Source organism: Juglans microcarpa x Juglans regia, chromosome 4D (genome assembly GCF_004785595.1).
Source record: "Juglans microcarpa x Juglans regia isolate MS1-56 chromosome 4D, Jm3101_v1.0, whole genome shotgun sequence".
NCBI lineage: Eukaryota > Viridiplantae > Streptophyta > Magnoliopsida > Fagales > Juglandaceae > Juglans > Juglans microcarpa x Juglans regia.
In genome coordinates, this window is record NC_054600.1 from 34436729 (window position 1) to 34455093 (window position 18365).

The 18365-nt window shown below is 35.0% G+C and overlaps 3 protein-coding genes and 1 long non-coding RNA gene across 4 annotated transcripts; 1 reads left to right on the forward strand and 3 right to left on the reverse strand.

The window, feature by feature from the left end:
* Window positions 1–434: 434 nt before the first annotated feature.
* Window positions 435–18363, reverse strand: LOC121260381. Its single transcript, XR_005939707.1, has 3 exons — window positions 18284–18363; window positions 11568–11572; window positions 435–448 (listed from the first exon to the last, which is right to left on the reverse strand). It is a non-coding gene; the product is annotated as an uncharacterized LOC121260381 (long non-coding RNA).
* Window positions 5019–5807, reverse strand: LOC121260380 (14 kDa proline-rich protein DC2.15-like). Its single transcript, XM_041162235.1, has one exon. The coding sequence runs from the start codon at window positions 5710–5712 to the stop codon at window positions 5326–5328; it is 387 nt and encodes a 128-aa protein (XP_041018169.1). The 5' UTR covers window positions 5713–5807; the 3' UTR covers window positions 5019–5325.
* LOC121260379 (vesicle-associated membrane protein 711) lies at window positions 9715–12348 on the forward strand. Its single transcript, XM_041162234.1, has 4 exons — window positions 9715–10234; window positions 10579–10769; window positions 11163–11326; window positions 11978–12348. The coding sequence occupies exons 1-4, from the start codon at window positions 10018–10020 to the stop codon at window positions 12066–12068; spliced, it is 663 nt and encodes a 220-aa protein (XP_041018168.1). The 5' UTR covers window positions 9715–10017; the 3' UTR covers window positions 12069–12348.
* On the reverse strand, window positions 12621–16092 carry LOC121260378 (protein FAR1-RELATED SEQUENCE 6-like). Its single transcript, XM_041162233.1, has 3 exons — window positions 15922–16092; window positions 15283–15349; window positions 12621–14707 (listed from the first exon to the last, which is right to left on the reverse strand). The coding sequence occupies exon 3, from the start codon at window positions 14704–14706 to the stop codon at window positions 12694–12696; it is 2013 nt and encodes a 670-aa protein (XP_041018167.1). The 5' UTR covers window position 14707; window positions 15283–15349; window positions 15922–16092; the 3' UTR covers window positions 12621–12693.
* Window positions 18364–18365: the final 2 nt, after the last annotated feature.

The following is an 18365-nucleotide window of genomic DNA, read 5'->3' on the forward strand; positions in this document are numbered from 1 at the left end:
TATTTAAGGGATTCTACTGGTTAGGGTCTGGAGAGATTTAGGCCTTGGAGATTTTGGAGAGTCTTTCCAAGTGCTTACGTGTGAGAAAATTCTTAAGTGCGTGCTTAATACATATTGGAGTTTGAATGATCGAGTTCAATCACTGGAGTTCCAAGAGAGAAGTTAATAGTTTGAGGATCGTCAAAGGTTTTGGCTGCTATTGCGGTAGAGGCAAACAAGTTGTTTGTCAAGTCAAATAAGAGAATCAATTAGCAAATGTTTTATAATTGAGAATTACTTGTAACTGATTTTCAAATAATGAAATTGACTTTTCTGAGTTTGGCTGTCCCATATGGTTTTACATTTAAAAAGTTATTTAAAGGGTTTTCCTTCGTAACTAAATTTGGTATAACGCACTCTATTAACTATATGAATATTATTGGTTATCAAATTATTGCATTATTAATCACTAACCAATTTGTTGAGTGATTTGGTAGATCATTGTGTTACGATACAGATGTACGTGGGTAATTTCATCTATTAATTATTGTGATTTCGGGAATTCTAGAGGACGTTAAATGGGAATTATAATTTATTCACCTTCTACCTTAATAAGTTTCCTTTTAAAAAGATTAGTATAATTTGAAATAGCTTAAGACCTCGTTTGGTTATACAGAATAAATGAAATGAGATAAATGTTAGAAGTTGAATAAAATATTATTAGAATATAATTTTTATTTAGATTTGAAAAACTCGAATCGTTTATTATATTTTATGTAAAAATTTAAAAAAATTATAATAATTATATGAAATGAGATAAAATGATTTAGTTTGTGTGACCAAACCATGCCTAAATGCTTCTCCTCTCAAAAGTTAAAAGCAGCAACGTACAACAATTAGGGCTACTAGCAACTCGTGATGTCATGTCAAATTTGGGCGTGCTTAATCGCATTCTATGTATAAATTAATTAATTCTAAACCGGCGGATTTAATTAAATGAATCTTAAAATTCTATTTTTGGTGGTGCTAATTAATTGTCTAATAATGTTTGAGAAAAAATGTTTGAATGTCTTCATGTATTGGGTTTAGTTTGCGTCGAATAGAGTTCAAAATTACGTGTGTAATATGTTTGGAACTTAAACTCCCCTCAACTCATCTCAACTCATCTCTACAATTTTTTTAAATCTCAACATAAAATATAATAAACAATTCAACTTTTTTAAATTCTAAAATAATAATAATAATATTAAAAAATAATATTCTAACAATATTTTATCATCTCAACTCAACTCAACTCAATTCAACACCCATAATCTAAGTCAGTCAGATCAACGTCTCAACCAAAATTATTAAACGAATTAATAATATTCTCAATCTTGACTTTTAATTGCATGCGTATTAGCCAGATTCGCGGAGTCCTATAAAAAGATATAGACGAGGAAATGATTCTAATAAGTTGGGTCAGTCGTCGTCTCAGCTTTCTTAATTGGCATAATCATTAAATTGATTAGAAGTAAATTTCAGTATTCAAATTCCGGCTGATTCCTTCTAATTTATCACAAAAAAAAGAAGAGCATTTGTGCTGACAAGTGACTGATCATTTTGGTAGAAAACATAATTTTCATAGTAAATAAACATTCTTCTTATAGTAAAATTCTCCACAACCAGTACTATAAATTAATTCTAAATTAGCAAAGTCATGATCGCATTGATCAACGATAGTACTTTTGCTATTCTAGTGAATTTGTATTTTTTTTAATTTAATTTTAATGATTAAGAATGTTTAAAAAATTCTTCAAGGAATAAAAATATTTACACTAGTGTGCAAATTTGCGATGCACATTTAATGTGCAAGCTAGCGCGCTCATTGTCCGATAGTTGGTGATGAGTTTTTAACATGGAAAATGTTAAATATATTTAATAAAAATTTAGAAAAAAATTTATTTCTTCATATATCAATTATTGATACGTTGAAAATTATAAAATTTAAAATTTAAAAAAAAATTAACAAAATAAGCTTTATAAGTAAAATTATAAATAAAAGTAAAAATATATTCCGCTAGTAGTACTGCTCTATTGCTTCTAGACATTGATAGTGACAACGGACACGAACGTAAAATGACCCCCGCCCCTCCATCTGTTTGGGCAATTTTCTGTCCATTTAATTAAATTAATTAATTTATAAAGACTCAAATCATCTCATCTTATCTAATAATTAATTAAAATCATCACATCTTATCTTATCTAATTAATTAAAACCATCTCATCTTATCCCACTAATATCTAAATTGCATCTAAAAGTATTGATAATTAAACCAATATTGCATGCCTAAAATTGTAATTGGGATAAAATTTTTAGCAGTCGTTCGTCGTACTAAGATAATTAAAGACAAAAAAAGAGCGAGCCATCGATCGTATAAGCTAATTAGGAAATCAAACATATATAGGCAGGCAGGGTCGCTTAATTAATCCCTGATCAATTAATTAAGTAAAGAGAAATTTAAGAACTTGTCATCAACGTCCATGCATCTCTTGAACTTACCTGCCAATAAGCAGATATATGAAAGATATACATGCTCCGATCCTTTCCTATTTGTTGCATTAGTCCCTCATAATACGAACTTCTGCCTTCTACAAGAGATCAAGGGAAAGACAGAGAAAGGAATTATATATAAGGGAGTCAAGTCATGTTCATTTTTTTTTTCTTTTTAAAGAATCATCGCATGACCATTAATTAGATCATAGCTAAATACGGCATCAAATATTTCTTACTGATCACGACAAGATTACAATTTAATTTCCTACATGCAAGCGAAAGAAATTGAGAAAACATTGAATAATACGGCCAGGAAAAAGTAAATTAAGTTTTCCAAAATATTTATATATATCACAGGAAAAAAAAAAAAAAAAAAAAAAGCACGAAGGAGAACAAAAGGAACAAAAATCCAATCTTGTCAATAGAGTTGCAAAAAGAATTTACAAGCAGATCAGCTAGCAAACCTCTTATATATGGTGATGATCATAAGTAGACCAGCTCGAATTATAGCAAGTACTACTACAGATCCTATCAGCAATTTTCCACAACTTTCTTGAATTGTCTGATCTATGACATTTATTTTGCACGAGATCACCTCCCGGAAGAAGCTCCGATCCCTAGCTAATACAGTTCAAGAAAGCTGTGGAAGACCACAGAGAGGACCCTTTAAAACCCCCATGCAGAATTGTTCGATCATCTCAACCCTAGTAGCTAGCGTAATGTTTTGAGGGAGAGAGAGAGAGAGAGAGAAGATCGAAGAAGAAGAAGAAGAATGCTGGAGAAGTAGGCACTTAATTTGGTGAGGAAAAGGTTATGTGTAAGAGTTATTAGCTAGGCTCCTCTTGATCAGTCATGATGTCAACCATGTTTTGTATGACGATTACACCTCACCGTACCACATGGGCACAAAAACAGTTTGGGCCCTCCAAATGGTGTGTGCCTGCTCAGCATGCAGTATCTTATATCATCTTTGACCTTTTTTTTTTTTTTTTTTTTTTAATCTCCGTTTTCAATTCTATACACGTACGTACGACTGAAACTTAATTACATGAGAATTAGTACTGCATCGATCTCATATATCTTATGCATGCACAAGGAAAAATGATACTGCAGACAAAGTTTTAATAGAAATTCTCTCATTGATGTGATGTCTGATTATTCATGTCTTTATTTTATGCATGAATATCAATCATTCAAATCGGATTTAGAACCACGTTTAACAAAAGTACTCCTTCTGAGTATTGATCAATATTAATGTAAAGCTGCATGCTTGATTGATCTCTTTTGATACTAATTAATTGTTGGCGATCGAGGAGAGCTACTAATTCGTCCAGATAATTAATTAATGGTAAAAGAAATTCCATTTTAATTCACACCTATCTAGAAATAATTAAAGTCATCGATCTACCTCTTAATTTCATCATCGATGGTTATTAATTAAACGCCAATCTCACATTTTCAAATGAAACGGAGATCTAGAATCGTTTTATCTATTTGTAAAGATGGATCTAAAGAAATTACGTATTCCATAAATGCTCCATATATCAATTTTCAAGCTAATTAACGCCGCGTGTAAAAGAAAAAAAGGCTGTCTTCGTGACATAACGGCCATAGGTACGTTTTTTAGCTGAGCCATTAATGAAACATTAATATTTTTCAAGAGAAGTAGTTAAGCCAGAAAATTAATTAGCTCGATCCCTAGCTAGTTGTTGAAGTTAAATGCATATTAATATTTTTGAGAATCTATATATTGGTTTTGCTAGAAAGTGCAGTTCTACTCTTGAAAAATATTAATGTTTCATTAATATATTAATCATCAATTCACAATTAGGTTTTGGTGCGGCCACCAATCAATATATATATATATATATATATATAGGGCAGTCCCAGCTAGAAAGGATGCATGGGGACCCAAAGATCGATCATCAGTAACTTATTATAATAGAGTTGGTCTACATACATAATTATAACTCTTGGAGGTAACTTCCATCATTGGCTTGTACTAGTACGCGGTCTCTTTCGGTGATCTTCTTGAAATCAAACAAGAGAACTTAAAAGTACTGTACGTTCATGAATATTCTAACTACAAAAAAGAAATTAGTTGTTCATTAATTAATTATAATTTTTGCCAATCAATTTTTAGATCACAATAAAACAAAATGATGAGTTAAAGCATTTGAAAAAGCAACCAATCCATTCAACAAAATACTCAAACTAGTGATTAATAATATATAATCAATATATAATTTGTCAAAATCGAAAACTGGGTCAGCAAGTAATTAATTAAACCGGTTCTATCGGAACCCAGCCCTTGATCAGATACTGTATTATAAATGGGATATATATATATTTATATAAGCTGTCCAAAAAAAAAAAAAAATTACTCAACTTTTGTAAATTAGCAAAAGTAATGCCATTTGTTTCTGATCTTTAATATATATAACTCGATTTTAAAACATGAAGATATTTCAAACATGGGAAAAGAAAAAGAAAAGAAAACTAATAAAGCAATATGCATGCAGCTCTGACATAGACATATATAAGTTTTCTGATAAACACTCTCAAGGCAAACAGACAGCTTGCCTACTTATTTGAACAAATCACATACATGTTACTCTATGGGAACAACTAGTTACCCGAATCACGGTCCCCAAAAAATAACAAATGGAAAAAGAGCAAAAAATAAATCAAAGCATCTAGAAATTAACCCAGAACAGCAACAAGAAGCAAAAATACACCCTAGAAGCTAAGAAACACACTGCAGAACATATTACTTGCCAGAGCTAGCCCTTGTTAATTTGTTTTCCTTTTTATTCACATACGAAACCAGGAGGAACTGACTTCTGGCAAGCACTAGCAAGCAAACTAAGTGTAACAGGCACGTTCAAGTTAATTCCAAGCACATTGGCCTTAATGGCAGTGCAAAGACATAGTGCAGCTTCAAGGTCAGCCAAGCCTCCAAGCAATGTGCAACACTTGCTGGAAGGAGGGGATCCAAGCTCAAGGTTAACCAGTCCAAGAAGGTCGACGCAAACTCCAAGCTTCAATGTGTCCTTGGGGCATTTTGCCATGGGAGCAGGCGAAGGAGTGGGCTTGGGCTTGGGGCTGGGGTTGCATATACCACATGCACTAGAGACTGTGAAGTAGAAAAGGAGAGAGATGACTAAAATGGCAGCGCAGAGCTTGTTGGAAACCATGGCTGGCTAGCTAGGAATTAAGAGTAGTACTACTAGCTAGTTCAAGGGCTTTAGGTACCTTCTTCGGGGGAGGGAGAGCATCTTTTTTAAAGGAAATTGTGAGGAGGATGTTGGTCGTCTGATTGATGAGTGGAAGAGAGCGGAAAAGGACGATCGTGTAACAGTTGGAATTTTTGTATGCTAGCATTTGGCCGAGAGGTAGTTTTTTACTTTGTTTCCTACTGGGACATTAATTATGTAATAATTTCACTTGGAAATTATGTCTATTCTAAAAAACAAATTACGGGCCGGGCGGGCTTTGATCTAACTTGAGACGCAGTAAAAGGATTAAAAAAAAATGATAATTAAAAAAGCTAGCTGGGTGCACTGTAATTGGACTAAAACCCAAAAGAATTGTTGAAATGAGTTTAGTACTACTGGTTGTCTCTTAAATCTTAACTACTGATCTTGTAAAGTTGACATTCACTAGTCTTCATCGTGCCATTAAATGGTCCGAAGTTTTGAGAGCAGCAGTTATTTTCAGTGCCCTAGATTGGAATGGGCGGTTGCAAAAGAAAGTTGAACCAAAGACACAAACTAATGCAGGCGGCCGCTCATGGCTTCCAGCTAGCTTTTTATAAACTGTGTCGACAGGCGTGAACCACTCTGATATTCCTTTGTCTTGTTTTCCGTCCATTATTTGGTTGGTTTATTTTCAATTATTGGGAAGCAATGAGGTCTGGGGAACGCGATTAGCTGCATGTATGCATCTAATTATTAGCCCTGAATGCATGGTAAACCATATCCTTACATGACTTTTTTTTTAACAAAATGAAAAGCGAATATAGTGACGAAATTTCCGAAGGGAAAACTAGACTAAAAGTTAGGAATCATCATGAGTTGCATGAACTTTATGGCACCAAATTTAGTGTATCAATAATGTAAATTTAACGTGGACGCAAAATATAAGCAATATATCGATTGGCTCCACACGACTGATATGGACAACAATCTGAGAATCAATCTTAAGGCAATGGACCACAGCTTATATGGAGATGGTATATATATATATATATATGGAGATGGTGTGTGTTTATATATATATATATATATATATATATATATATATATATATATATCTGCAATTCTTTGAAGAAGTACTGATAATTAGCGGCGATTAATGCTCTGTGTTGTGCGGATGATCATGACATGCATGCATGAATTCTTGAAGCTTCCCGGCCACTGATGCCAAGGTTTGAAAGTTGACAAATGAACAGTACTTGGTACTTATTCAGTAAATTGTAACCATCCCAACCAAGAGCACGAGAATAGATTAGATCTATATGCATGCTGCATATCTCTCAATATTCTCACATGGTCTTGCTCCCATTAATTCTTTTCGGCTTTTTCATAAATTATTCACTGTCAGTTGTCCCACTTGTTTTGATGTATTTGAAACTTTACAAGAATATATAATATTGTTATCCATCTATCTATAATGTCACTCTTTTTTAAAGCCCATTTCTAGATATGGTCCACATGATATACATGAGTAGTTAGATCTCTCTATCTCTCTCTCTCTCTCTCTCTCTCGGAACTTATTTCTATATTATATGGTGTAGTCGGGCTTCAATTTCAAGTTACAGAAGCTTTTATCAGTTGAGCCAATAGATACCCATTTCATGTGGAAGACCGGCTGATTGATAATTTATACTGCATTCAAATTCAATTGTTTTTTTTAAGGCATTATTTTAATGCATGGCACGATGGAGTTTTAAAATCATTATACGTGGTTGAATTACCATCCAAGACCATGGATTAGAGCACGGTTTGAAGTGGTCCAAGACTGCAAGGTATCCTGTACTATAGAAGATTACAAGCCCCGTCCCCACCCCGTCCCCCCGCCCCTCCCAAACATCATAAATGCATGAAAAATGGCACAAAAGGACTGAATGGGAGAAATAATCATTTTCAGCCTGTTGAGATGATTTGAGCCTCGATCAATGTTGTTTGGAGCTCTCGGCAGTAGTTCGGTATGACTGTATGGTGTTGGTACGTACATCCATGACAGTGAATGGAAAACAAGTGCAAAGTAAATAGAGAGAACGTGACATACAAATTTACGTGGTTCGGCATGTTGCCTACATCCACGGGTGTTTGGGGAGAGGAGATTCCGCTATAATATGCTTGTTTACAGTCTCTCATAATCTTTCATTTCTCACTATACAATGGGAGCTGAAGATCTACTTGTTGGAGAAGATGTTGTCTTTGTAGTTCTCCCTTTGGAGGTTGAAGAAGAAGCCCCTTTGAAGTCGTCTGGATCTCTCATTTTATCTGATCCGTTTTCCATGTGCTCCTCGATCATAGTGAGGGATGTCCGCTTTGTGTGTCTGACTCTCTTTTACTTTCTTATTTTATTCTGACACCCTCACCCATTGTCCCTTCTTATCCCCTCTCCCTCTCTATTATTTTGTCTCTTAGTGGTGGCCTGGTAGGTTAGGCCTGATCTTAGGTTTGATATATTTTACCCCCTCACAATCAGGTTAACCTCTACCTTCTGATATTTGGTTATAGTCCAAGCAGCGTTTTTGGTCAGCTTAGGAGTTGGGGTTTCAGAACTCGTGTGTGTCATCTATGCCGTATATGACCCAAATGGCTCACTGAAACATTAAGAAAAAAGGAATTGAGTATTTCCCCCAAGATATCCCTCTTTGTAACGGAAACGAGCTCCTTTTTTTCTTCTTTAAAAGGATACTGGTCGTCTGATGCAGGGCGGGGCATGCACTTGGGTCTCAAGTTATATTGATCCAACTTATAGGGCCCAAAGAAAAAGCTCAAGTATAAGGCCTGATACCTAATAAGAAAAGCTCATTTTTAGGCTATCCTCCCATGTCGGGGGCCCATTAATCAAAAGAGTTGGCCCAGTGAAAGGGGGACTGCACGTGGCAAACTGGAATGGCAGGGGAAATGAAAAGTAATTGAAATAAAAGAAAAGTCGTTTTTTCAGGAAAAAGATAAGAGAGAGAAGACGTTAGTGGGTACTGCGGGCATCACATTCGTTAGTGAGTAGAGAGAAAAAGAAAAGAGACAGAAAAGGAAACATCCTTCACCAACCAACCATGTTCCTTTCTTCATCATATCTCTCGCTTCTTCCCATTTTCAATTGCCCTTCCTTTCCACCAAAATCCAATCTCAAATGTATTAGCATAAAAAATGCTGTATTGACTCTTAATAATTGTTTATATTTCTTTAATAATTAGACATGCAAGTCGGCAGGGAAAAAAAAAAAAAAAAACAAGTGAATGACGCGTATAAGTTAATTATATATGTGCACTCCGAGTTGCAATTGCCGACTCACAGTCAGAGTCATGGAGAGGTGGCATCTAATGTCAATATCATCCGTTGTTTTATTTTGTTTTGTTCTTTGGAGGGTCGAATTAATGATGTATTTTGTTCAACCACACATGTATTAACTAATAAGGTAGCATGCATTGCCAAGTGTTCATCCTGGTTTGGAGGTGTTAATACGATTGATTGATGTTTCCTTTCTATTTCAATCCACTTGAAACCAACCTCCTTTTATTTTATGGATTAGCGGCATTAGCCGACATAGCTCATTCGGGTGGATATCATATCTTAATTTTATTATGAATTAATTTTATATGAATAATATTAAGTACAAATTTTAAATAGACAAATAAGATATTTTATGGAAAAAAAATTTATTTAAGAAATTATAAATAAGTAAATAAATTTTATTTAAAAAATGACTTTTATATATATTTTTTATAATGAAACACACTTTTTATAACAATTACTGTACACAATTTATCTATTTAAAAGTTGTAAAAATCATCCCTAATCTATAAGAAATAAACAATTTAATTTTTTTAAATTTAAAATTAAAAATAATATTTTATTTAATTTTAATTCATCTTTTTCCAAACAAAAATTTACGTGAGTTCGCTCTATTTTCAAACGGTAGAACGGCCTAAAAACAGTTCCACGCGTCGTCGAGCTTGTGGGAACAGGGTGTAAAAGAGAAACACCTTTTTCAGCTCTACAATCGCATTTAGAGAGGGAGGGGGTTTTGAAAGTTGAAACTAGAGAGAGCGACAAAGAGGGAAGGGAGAGTCTCCGAGACGAATTCCCGCTTCTTTCGCGGGAGAGGCAAATAAATTCGAGGAACAGAATCTTGCAGTTGATCTCTAGCTTCGGCAATTTTTATTTGTTACTACGATTGTTTTGTAGAGAGGGATTCGAATCTTGATTTCTATAAGACTGGAAATTTTGTAGTGAGAGAGGGAGAGAGATCTGTGGTGGACGATGGCGATTCTCTACGCTCTGGTGGCACGGGGATCGGTGCTTCTGGCCGAGTTCAGTGCCACCTCGACCAACGCGAGCGCCATCGCGCGGCAGATTCTCGAGAAGATACCCGGGAACACCGACACCCACGTCTCCTACTCTCAGGACCGTTACATCTTCCACGTCAAGCGCACCGATGGCCTCACCGTCCTCTGTATGGCCGACGAGAACGCCGGAAGTTAGCCCCTCCCCTTCCCCTCTCCGTTTCTTTTACTTTTATCATCCCATGATTTCCGAATCAATTCGGGCATCAGTCGGAATTATATTGATTTCATTTCATTTTGTGGGTGATTATATAAATTCGGTATCTTTATTACATATATAACGGTCATGTGGTTAATCATGCCAGGGTGTTTCGTCGATGAGATCTCGATGTTGTTCCTTCCATTTTCAATTGATTTTAGAAATTATCTGTGTTTCGGTGTTCATTTGTTCTTCAAAAATAAAACATGTTATATGTGCTAGGGACATTTGGAGTGCTAGATGGTAGAGATCTTACAGTAAAAATCAATGATTGTGCAGGAAGAATCCCATTTGCGTTTCTCGAAGACATTCATCAGAGATTTGTGAGGACTTACGGGCGTGCAGTTCATTCTGCCCATGCTTATGGCATGAATGATGAATTCTCAAGGGTTTTGAGCCAGCAAATGGAATACTACTCGAACGACCCAAATGCTGATAGGATAAATCGACTAAAAGGTGAAATGAGTCAGGTAAGTTTTGAAGGCTTTTCATCAACTACCTCCGATATTAAATGTCGTTTGGTTTTCTGTCTGGGGTATCTTTTCTTTGAATAATACCGAGTATTTTGGGCTTTCTGTCGTTTGGTTACATTGTATTCGAGTCTCTCTTCACAATGGATGTCAGTACTGAATTACTTCTGTGCTGCTCGGTATGTGAAAGTCTGATGGTTTTATTAAAAAGGAAAAGCCACGAGTTAAGTGTGTTAAATCTAGTTCTTCCTTCAATCACTGCTTAAATGTAATGATCATAATACAAGGCCGAAAAATCTGAATGGATTGTATTTTCGTACAGCTCATGAGTTCTTGAATTTTTGTCCTTTAAACACTATTGCGCCCCAATTTTGTGATATTATGATTGAATAGGTGCGAAACGTCATGATAGAGAATATTGACAAAGTTCTAGAGAGAGGCGACCGCCTGGAATTGCTGGTTGACAAAACTGCAAACATGCAAGGAAACACCTTCCGCTTCAGAAAGCAAGCTCGTCGTTTCAGAAGCACAGTGTGGTGGAGAAACGTCAAGCTCACGTATGTTCTTGAACTAAAGATTCTCTGTATTTGGAATTGCATCAAGGGAAGATGGATGAAGTCTATAGCTTGTTTATACATCTATAAGCATTATGTGTCGGTTGGCTTATTGGTAGGGACCCCTAGCGTTGAATCTTTCAAAGGGTTCTTGATGATTAAGGATCATACTGATTAGTCCTGGAATAGTTTACTAGTTTTCTGGCCTACCTTCTATAGATGGCTATTTTATAACTAAATTAACTTCAGCTTGAGCTTGAGCTTGAGCTTCAAATTCAAATAGGCCAAATGGGAAGAACTTAAATCATTATTTCGTTTGGCTGTATATGCCAGAATCCAATATATGGGAGGATTCGTGTTTATCTCAAGTTAATTTAATGATATCAAGTAAACTATGAAAACCCACTCATACTTTCGTCCAATAGGAATCAAGCTTCTGCTTTGTGTCAACCCATTTTTTATTTTCTAATTACTTCCCTCCAACTCTTCACAATCTGCTGTTTTGGAAATTTGAACTATAATAAAGCCTCAAAACCATCATATGATTAATTTTACCCCTATGGTTTGGAGAAGCGTTTCGTGTAAATTAGCATTTATCTGCCTGCTGAGATGCATAACAATCGTGGCACTGATGAAACGCTTTGAATCTTGCAGCGCTGCACTGATACTCTTGCTGCTGGTGATTGTTTATGTTGTACTGGCTTTCGTCTGCCATGGTCTCACCCTTCCTTCCTGCCTTACGTGAGGTTGTGAGGGTGGCGTGGACTGAGATTTGTATGTACTACCAGTTTTCACCCCGTCTGCTTTTTTGGGTTGTGGTATATTGGATTCTTTTTCAGCTTCCACTGCTGTAAGTTGTCTGAGATTCTAATTTTTGCGATTTCCAGTACTCACCCGTCAGCATGAGTGCCCTTTTTGTATTACTCATAGTGTAAGTCGAAGCGATTCAAGTTTGTATGTCTTTTGAAGCCATGGATTGATGAGTTAATATTTATAAATTGGAGACCTTCTGGTTTTCAGGTGCAGAATTTATGTGGCTTCTTACTACTACTATTTTTTTAATTTTTTTCCCTTCATGCACCGAGAATCAAGAAAACAAAGTCGATCATGTTCAGCCCAGTGAAAAACAAAAAAAAAAAACATTTCAGGACTGGACCAGAATATCCAGTCCTCAAATGTTTTATATAACTAAAATATATATATATATATATATTTTATCAAAACTGTTATACATAAAAATAGAACGTATCTGTTGTGAGAGAGAGAGAGAGAGAGAGAGAGAGAGAGAGCATATCTGTTAAGTTAAAAACGCCCGTGTCAGTATAATCAAACCTCGGCATTTCTTGGATCAGACAGCGTAATGTTCTCTATCATACAGAGTCATTCTCTACAGCATTAAACTTGTTTAACAACCCCTCTAATTCTTGCAATGCAATCTTATAGTGTACCTGAGACTGCGCGCCTTCTTCCACAATCGATAGAGCACGTTTGTGCAGATGATTGTGCCAGTGCACTGGATCATACACATCAATGTTCCCTGAGTTATGGTCCAAACGATACCTGCACTTGAAGTCTTTACTCCAACGAGGCAGAATATAGCGAGACGGGATTTCTTCAACGCCATTATAATTAAGAACATTTAATGCATGCCGGCATAGATAGCCTTTATAGTTGAACAAACTGCAAATGCATCGAATATCCACCTGTGTTGTCTCGAACAAAACCTCATAATATCTGACTTCCCTCTCGTTTCCTTCGACCTCGACTCGTTCTTTAACTATATATGTTATTATAGGCCCATTGACATTCACCTGCTTCGTGTTGAAGCAAGAGTACATCCCTTCGACCTCGGACTGGAACCTCTTAAAAATTTCTTTTGTATACACCTTAGAGAGCTGCACCTCAAAATTGCATCTTGTTTTCAATTCAAAGCTTGAATTTCTCGACTCTGTATCTGCCATGGCTTCTTTGAGGTGCTTCCTATGTAGGGCCAGATCATACTTATCGACAAATTCTTTAAAAGACGTATGTTTATGTACATAACCCTCAAAAAAGGCAATCAAGCTCTCATTTTCTCGGATAGGGACCATTCCTGCAAAAAAAATGTCTTTCAAGTAAACTGGAACCCACAACTGCCTGTCTTCATACAGTGCTTGAAGCCATTTATTATCCCCTAGTTTGTGCCATTTGATCATGTCGGCCCAAGAAGTTTCAAACTCTGCTATCTTCAAGGAATCATACACAGCTTTGTTCAGTTGTCTTTTGATTGCTTCAAATCCCTTCAATCCTCCCAACTTCTCTGGAACTCTTTGCATGATATACCACATACAATAGCAGTGATGAGCATTTGGGAAAACCTCAGAGACTGCACTTTGCAAGGGTTTACACAGATCAGTAACAATCACTTGTGGAGGGCGTCCAAGCATGCATTTAAGCCATGCTCTTAAAATCCAAACAAAATACTCTACAGACTCGTGTCCTAGGAAGCCACAGCCTAACAACACGGACTGCCCATGGTGGTTCACACTAACAAACGATAGCAGAGGGATCTCATATTTGTTTGCCAAGCATGTTGTGTCTATTGCAACTGTGTCACAAAAATAACCATATGAAGCCCTAGACCTGGCATCAGCCCAAAATACATTCCTCAGGCGCCCATTATCATCAAGATCAAACAAGTAAAAGAAGTTAGGATTTGTCAGCTTCATGCGACAAAAGTAGTTATAAACTGCATGAGCATCTCCTTCTTTAAGTTCCAAATGTTTTGAGTTATCAACAGGATTGATACCTTCAATTTCACTGAAATTCGGGTATTCATAATGGCCAGTATTTATAACAGCTGTTCGATACAGCTTAATGGTGTGTATTTCTGCAACAGGCTCAGGTGGTGGTTGTGCTTTTTTAGCTGCAAGAATCATCCTTTTATGCGACTTATAAAATCGTTTGATTTGTGGACTGACCTCATGGTTGTGCCCAAGCTCAACTTCAACTATCCTCCACCTTTTCAAGTCCACCAGCTTGATGACTATCATTGCAGGACAACCAGTTCTTGTTTCTGGTCTTGGATTGTTGGCTTCACTCTTTTTCTTGAAACCGGCACTACTGCAGCTAAGTTTTGCCCTATACCGCTCTTTTCTCTTAGATCTAAACCATGAATTGCTCACTCTAATGCCAAAACCCTGTTCTTTAGCATAAATATTGTAAAAATCATAAGCTTCATCAAAAGAATCAAACTCCAAACCCACAGTTGGTGAAGGAGGTCCCTTTCTTAATTGTGTTTCCTCAGTTTCATCATCATGTTCCACCACAGTGCAGTCCCCTTCAACATCATACTCATCACCTTCATCGAATACTGGCTCACTATTTAGACAAACTTCTTCCATCCTGAAATACGAATTGAACAAGAAAATCAAATCGAAATGGTTACTTTCAACTCCAAATCCTATTTTGGCATAGAATATATGCATGAGAGCATCTTCCAAGGTTGTTGGTCGATAAATATTTGCAGTAACATCTGGCAGATTTTAGGAATTTTTGTCTCTCAATCACATAGGGTACTTACAGATTATTGAGAGGTAAAAAAAAGAAGGTCCAAGTTGGATGACCAAACTTCATTTACTAAGAAACTTACGACAAATTGATACAAATTTTCCATTCATTAGAGGGAAAAGAAGTGTGAAAAAAACGTCAATAATGTCAACAGCTACCCACAAAGATTTGATGCTTTTCATTTGCTATATAAAAAGATAGCTCTTAATCTCCTTTGTGCATGTTACGTAAACTATAAGACTAACATAAACACCACGGAAAATTTACGGGCTTCTGAGGTAAACACAAATACGGATTTAAAACCATGCAGGCAACAAATTCAAGTCGAGGTGTTCAGCAACTTCCTCAAGCAAAATTGTAAGAAGCTGGCAAGAGAATAAAAAGATACACAATGTCACAAGTAACAGTACCTTCAAATCAAACTATATTATTGCCGGTCATGCTGTTGGTGCTGAAGAACTCCACCATCCTGGACCCCTGCTCCCATCATCAGGTTATAATAAAGTATATCACTTCAAGGCTCAAAGAAACTTACGAACTTTTCAATGGAGTTGACATGAAAATTACGACTGACACTAAATTGCCAGATAGATATTCACAATTCACAGATACATTGGTGGTGTGTGTGGGGCTGCGTGCGTGTGTAAATGATCTAATCATGTATGACACATTTCCAAAAGAAAAATCTAATAATATGGATTCTGTCAACAGCCACAAAAAAATAAAGAATAATCCATAGCCCTCGGTATGGTTGCTCAAACTACTGAGAAAATGAAATGAAATCAGAACTTGAGCATCGCGTGGCTCTGTTCATTCGCCTGAACTAAGTCGAACTCGTAGCTCATTTAAACCTACAACGTTTCCTACCCTACGTCCCAAACTGCGAAAAATATAAAATTCCACATTCTCTGCCTTTCCCACTTCTTCTAAGCGACCAAACGGGTACGTAATCCAAGCCCTAAGTCAGACAGATCATTGACCTAGATCAATAATTCTACTCTCTGATCTCGGGAATTACGATAATAAATCGAGAATCTAGACGATCTTACTCAGAGATTCTCCGAGTCAGACACGAAAGACGGTCCAATCGGCGGTGGATTCGGGGGCCGAGTCAGTCCTCCGAGTTGGCTACCGAAGGAAAAATTGCGAGTCACACTGGGGCTTACAGAGGTTTGAGGGATCTTTCGACTCGATGAGCTGACACGTGGGTTCAAATATAGGGGTACTGTTTTTTCTACCTTTGTTTCGGATTGGTCCTTGATATCTGTTAATATTACGAGATAGTACTTCAAAATTTTTTTAATATTAATAATTCTTTTTATTAGTTTAGCTCTTGCGAAAACTTTTCTTATAGCAAATATACATCTTTATGCCTCCTTAATATTTTACTTGAAATTTTCTTAATATTTTTTTTTAATTTCAAAACACGAAAGAAAAAACAGAGGAAGTAAAAAAAAAAATATTAGGTAGATAATTTCAGTTCAAGAAAATAAATAAAAAAATCATGAATATTAAGAGCCGAAGGCCAAAGCAAACATATGTCAATACTGCGACATGCACAAAACTAAAGAGCCTGCTGCACTACTGATATGCAAATATGTTTCATTCGATGACCGAGAGAGGAAGTAATTCAACGCTTCAACCTTATTAGCAGATTAATTGATCATCTTTTTGAGTCGTACTGTCCATAAGCTTTATACCATACACACTCATTTAAAAATATATAATTTTACTTGTTTATCCTATTTAACGTATAAATATGTCTGGAATTATTTTCATTACGTAAATAAAAAAGTAAAATAATATATTTTTAAGTGAATGTGCAGGATGTGATATTTATTTTCTTTAGGTTATGGCTAGTCGAAAATGTGAGAGGCCTTTGGATTGCCAATCTGCTGTTAAAATTTAAAAGAAAAAACATTTCAATCTTTGAATTAAGATATGTGATATGCTAAAACAATAGAAAAATATTATAGTTATAAAGAGATTATATAAAAATAATATTACAAATTAATGTGATTTAATATTGTTCGTTAAATTATAAAAATTACTCTTATTATAAAATAAATATAACGAATCAAACAAAATTACATCAATTTATGAAATTATTTTTATATAATTTATTCGTACATGTAGCAATACTAAAACAGTACCTTGGGCATAGCAGTTCTACCAATGGGCAATTGACCAAATGATTTGCATCACTTTTTTTTTTGAACGTTTGTTGTTTGGCCGTGTATTTAAACAAGAAAACAAGCACAATGAATATAAAGGCATGCGTGTTTAATACTTAACCACGAAACAAACAACTATGGAGAAAACTGATCATAGGTTAGGCTCGGGTTCAAACTTTTTTCTGTATGTAATTACGAATACCATATTTACTTGTTTAATTATTGGATCTAATATCATAGGTTAGTTTGAGATGCTAACTAATTTTTATTGACCTAATAAAAAAAAGATAACGACAATTATTTTCATAATTAATTAATACAAATTTAACGTTTTCTTAAAAATAAAAATTTATTTTTATTTAATATAAAGTTATAAACAATAATATTATGTATCACACTCTCTTATTTTACAAATTTTGTATTTATATTGGCTTTAAATAATCTTTTATTTTATTTTCTATAAAAATGTTTTTAAGTTGATTGCGATGCACGCGACTGTATTTAGATGTTAAATTAAGTTGAGATGATAAATTATTATTAGAATATTATTTTTTAATATTATTATTATTTAAAGATTTAAAAAAATTGAATTATTTATTATATTTTATGTTAAAATTTAAAAAATTATAATGATGAATTGAGATGAATTGAGAATACAGACATATTTCAACCGGATCATTTATCGGCACGTGGGGCCTATCGCACCTAAAGCAAGCCACGTAATACAATATGCATCACCGTATATGTGTCGGTTCAACAAACCAACGGCAAACACGTATCTAATCGACACCCATTCGTACGGTATCAGCGCCAATAATGTGTAGTGTAGGGCTGCAATAGAAGAACTGAAAACTCTATTCTTCGCACGGATGGCTCTGCAGCCACCGCTATCAGCTCTTGGGAGCCGCCGTTAATCTTAAGATTATTTATTTATTTATTTTTTTTTTATATATGTATTTTAAATATTTTTTTAAAAAATAAAAAAAATCATAATATTATTAAAAAATATATCTTTAATCATTAAATAAATAAAAAAATCTACTATGTATTCCAAATATTACCGTTTGGTTTTTTTTTTTATTTTTTTATTAAATAATAAAAAAATAATTCTAAATGTATTGATATATTTTTTTAAATATTTAAATATATTAAAAAAATATAAATAAAAAAAATTAATTTTACAATTAACGATAACACCGAACAGTACTAAACGGGGGCAGCACCGCTAAAAATAAACAAACAAAAAAAAAAAAAAAAAAAAAAAAATTTGGGAGCGGGAGCTGGTAGCTCCCAGTAGACATCTATCATTTCCCTTCTTC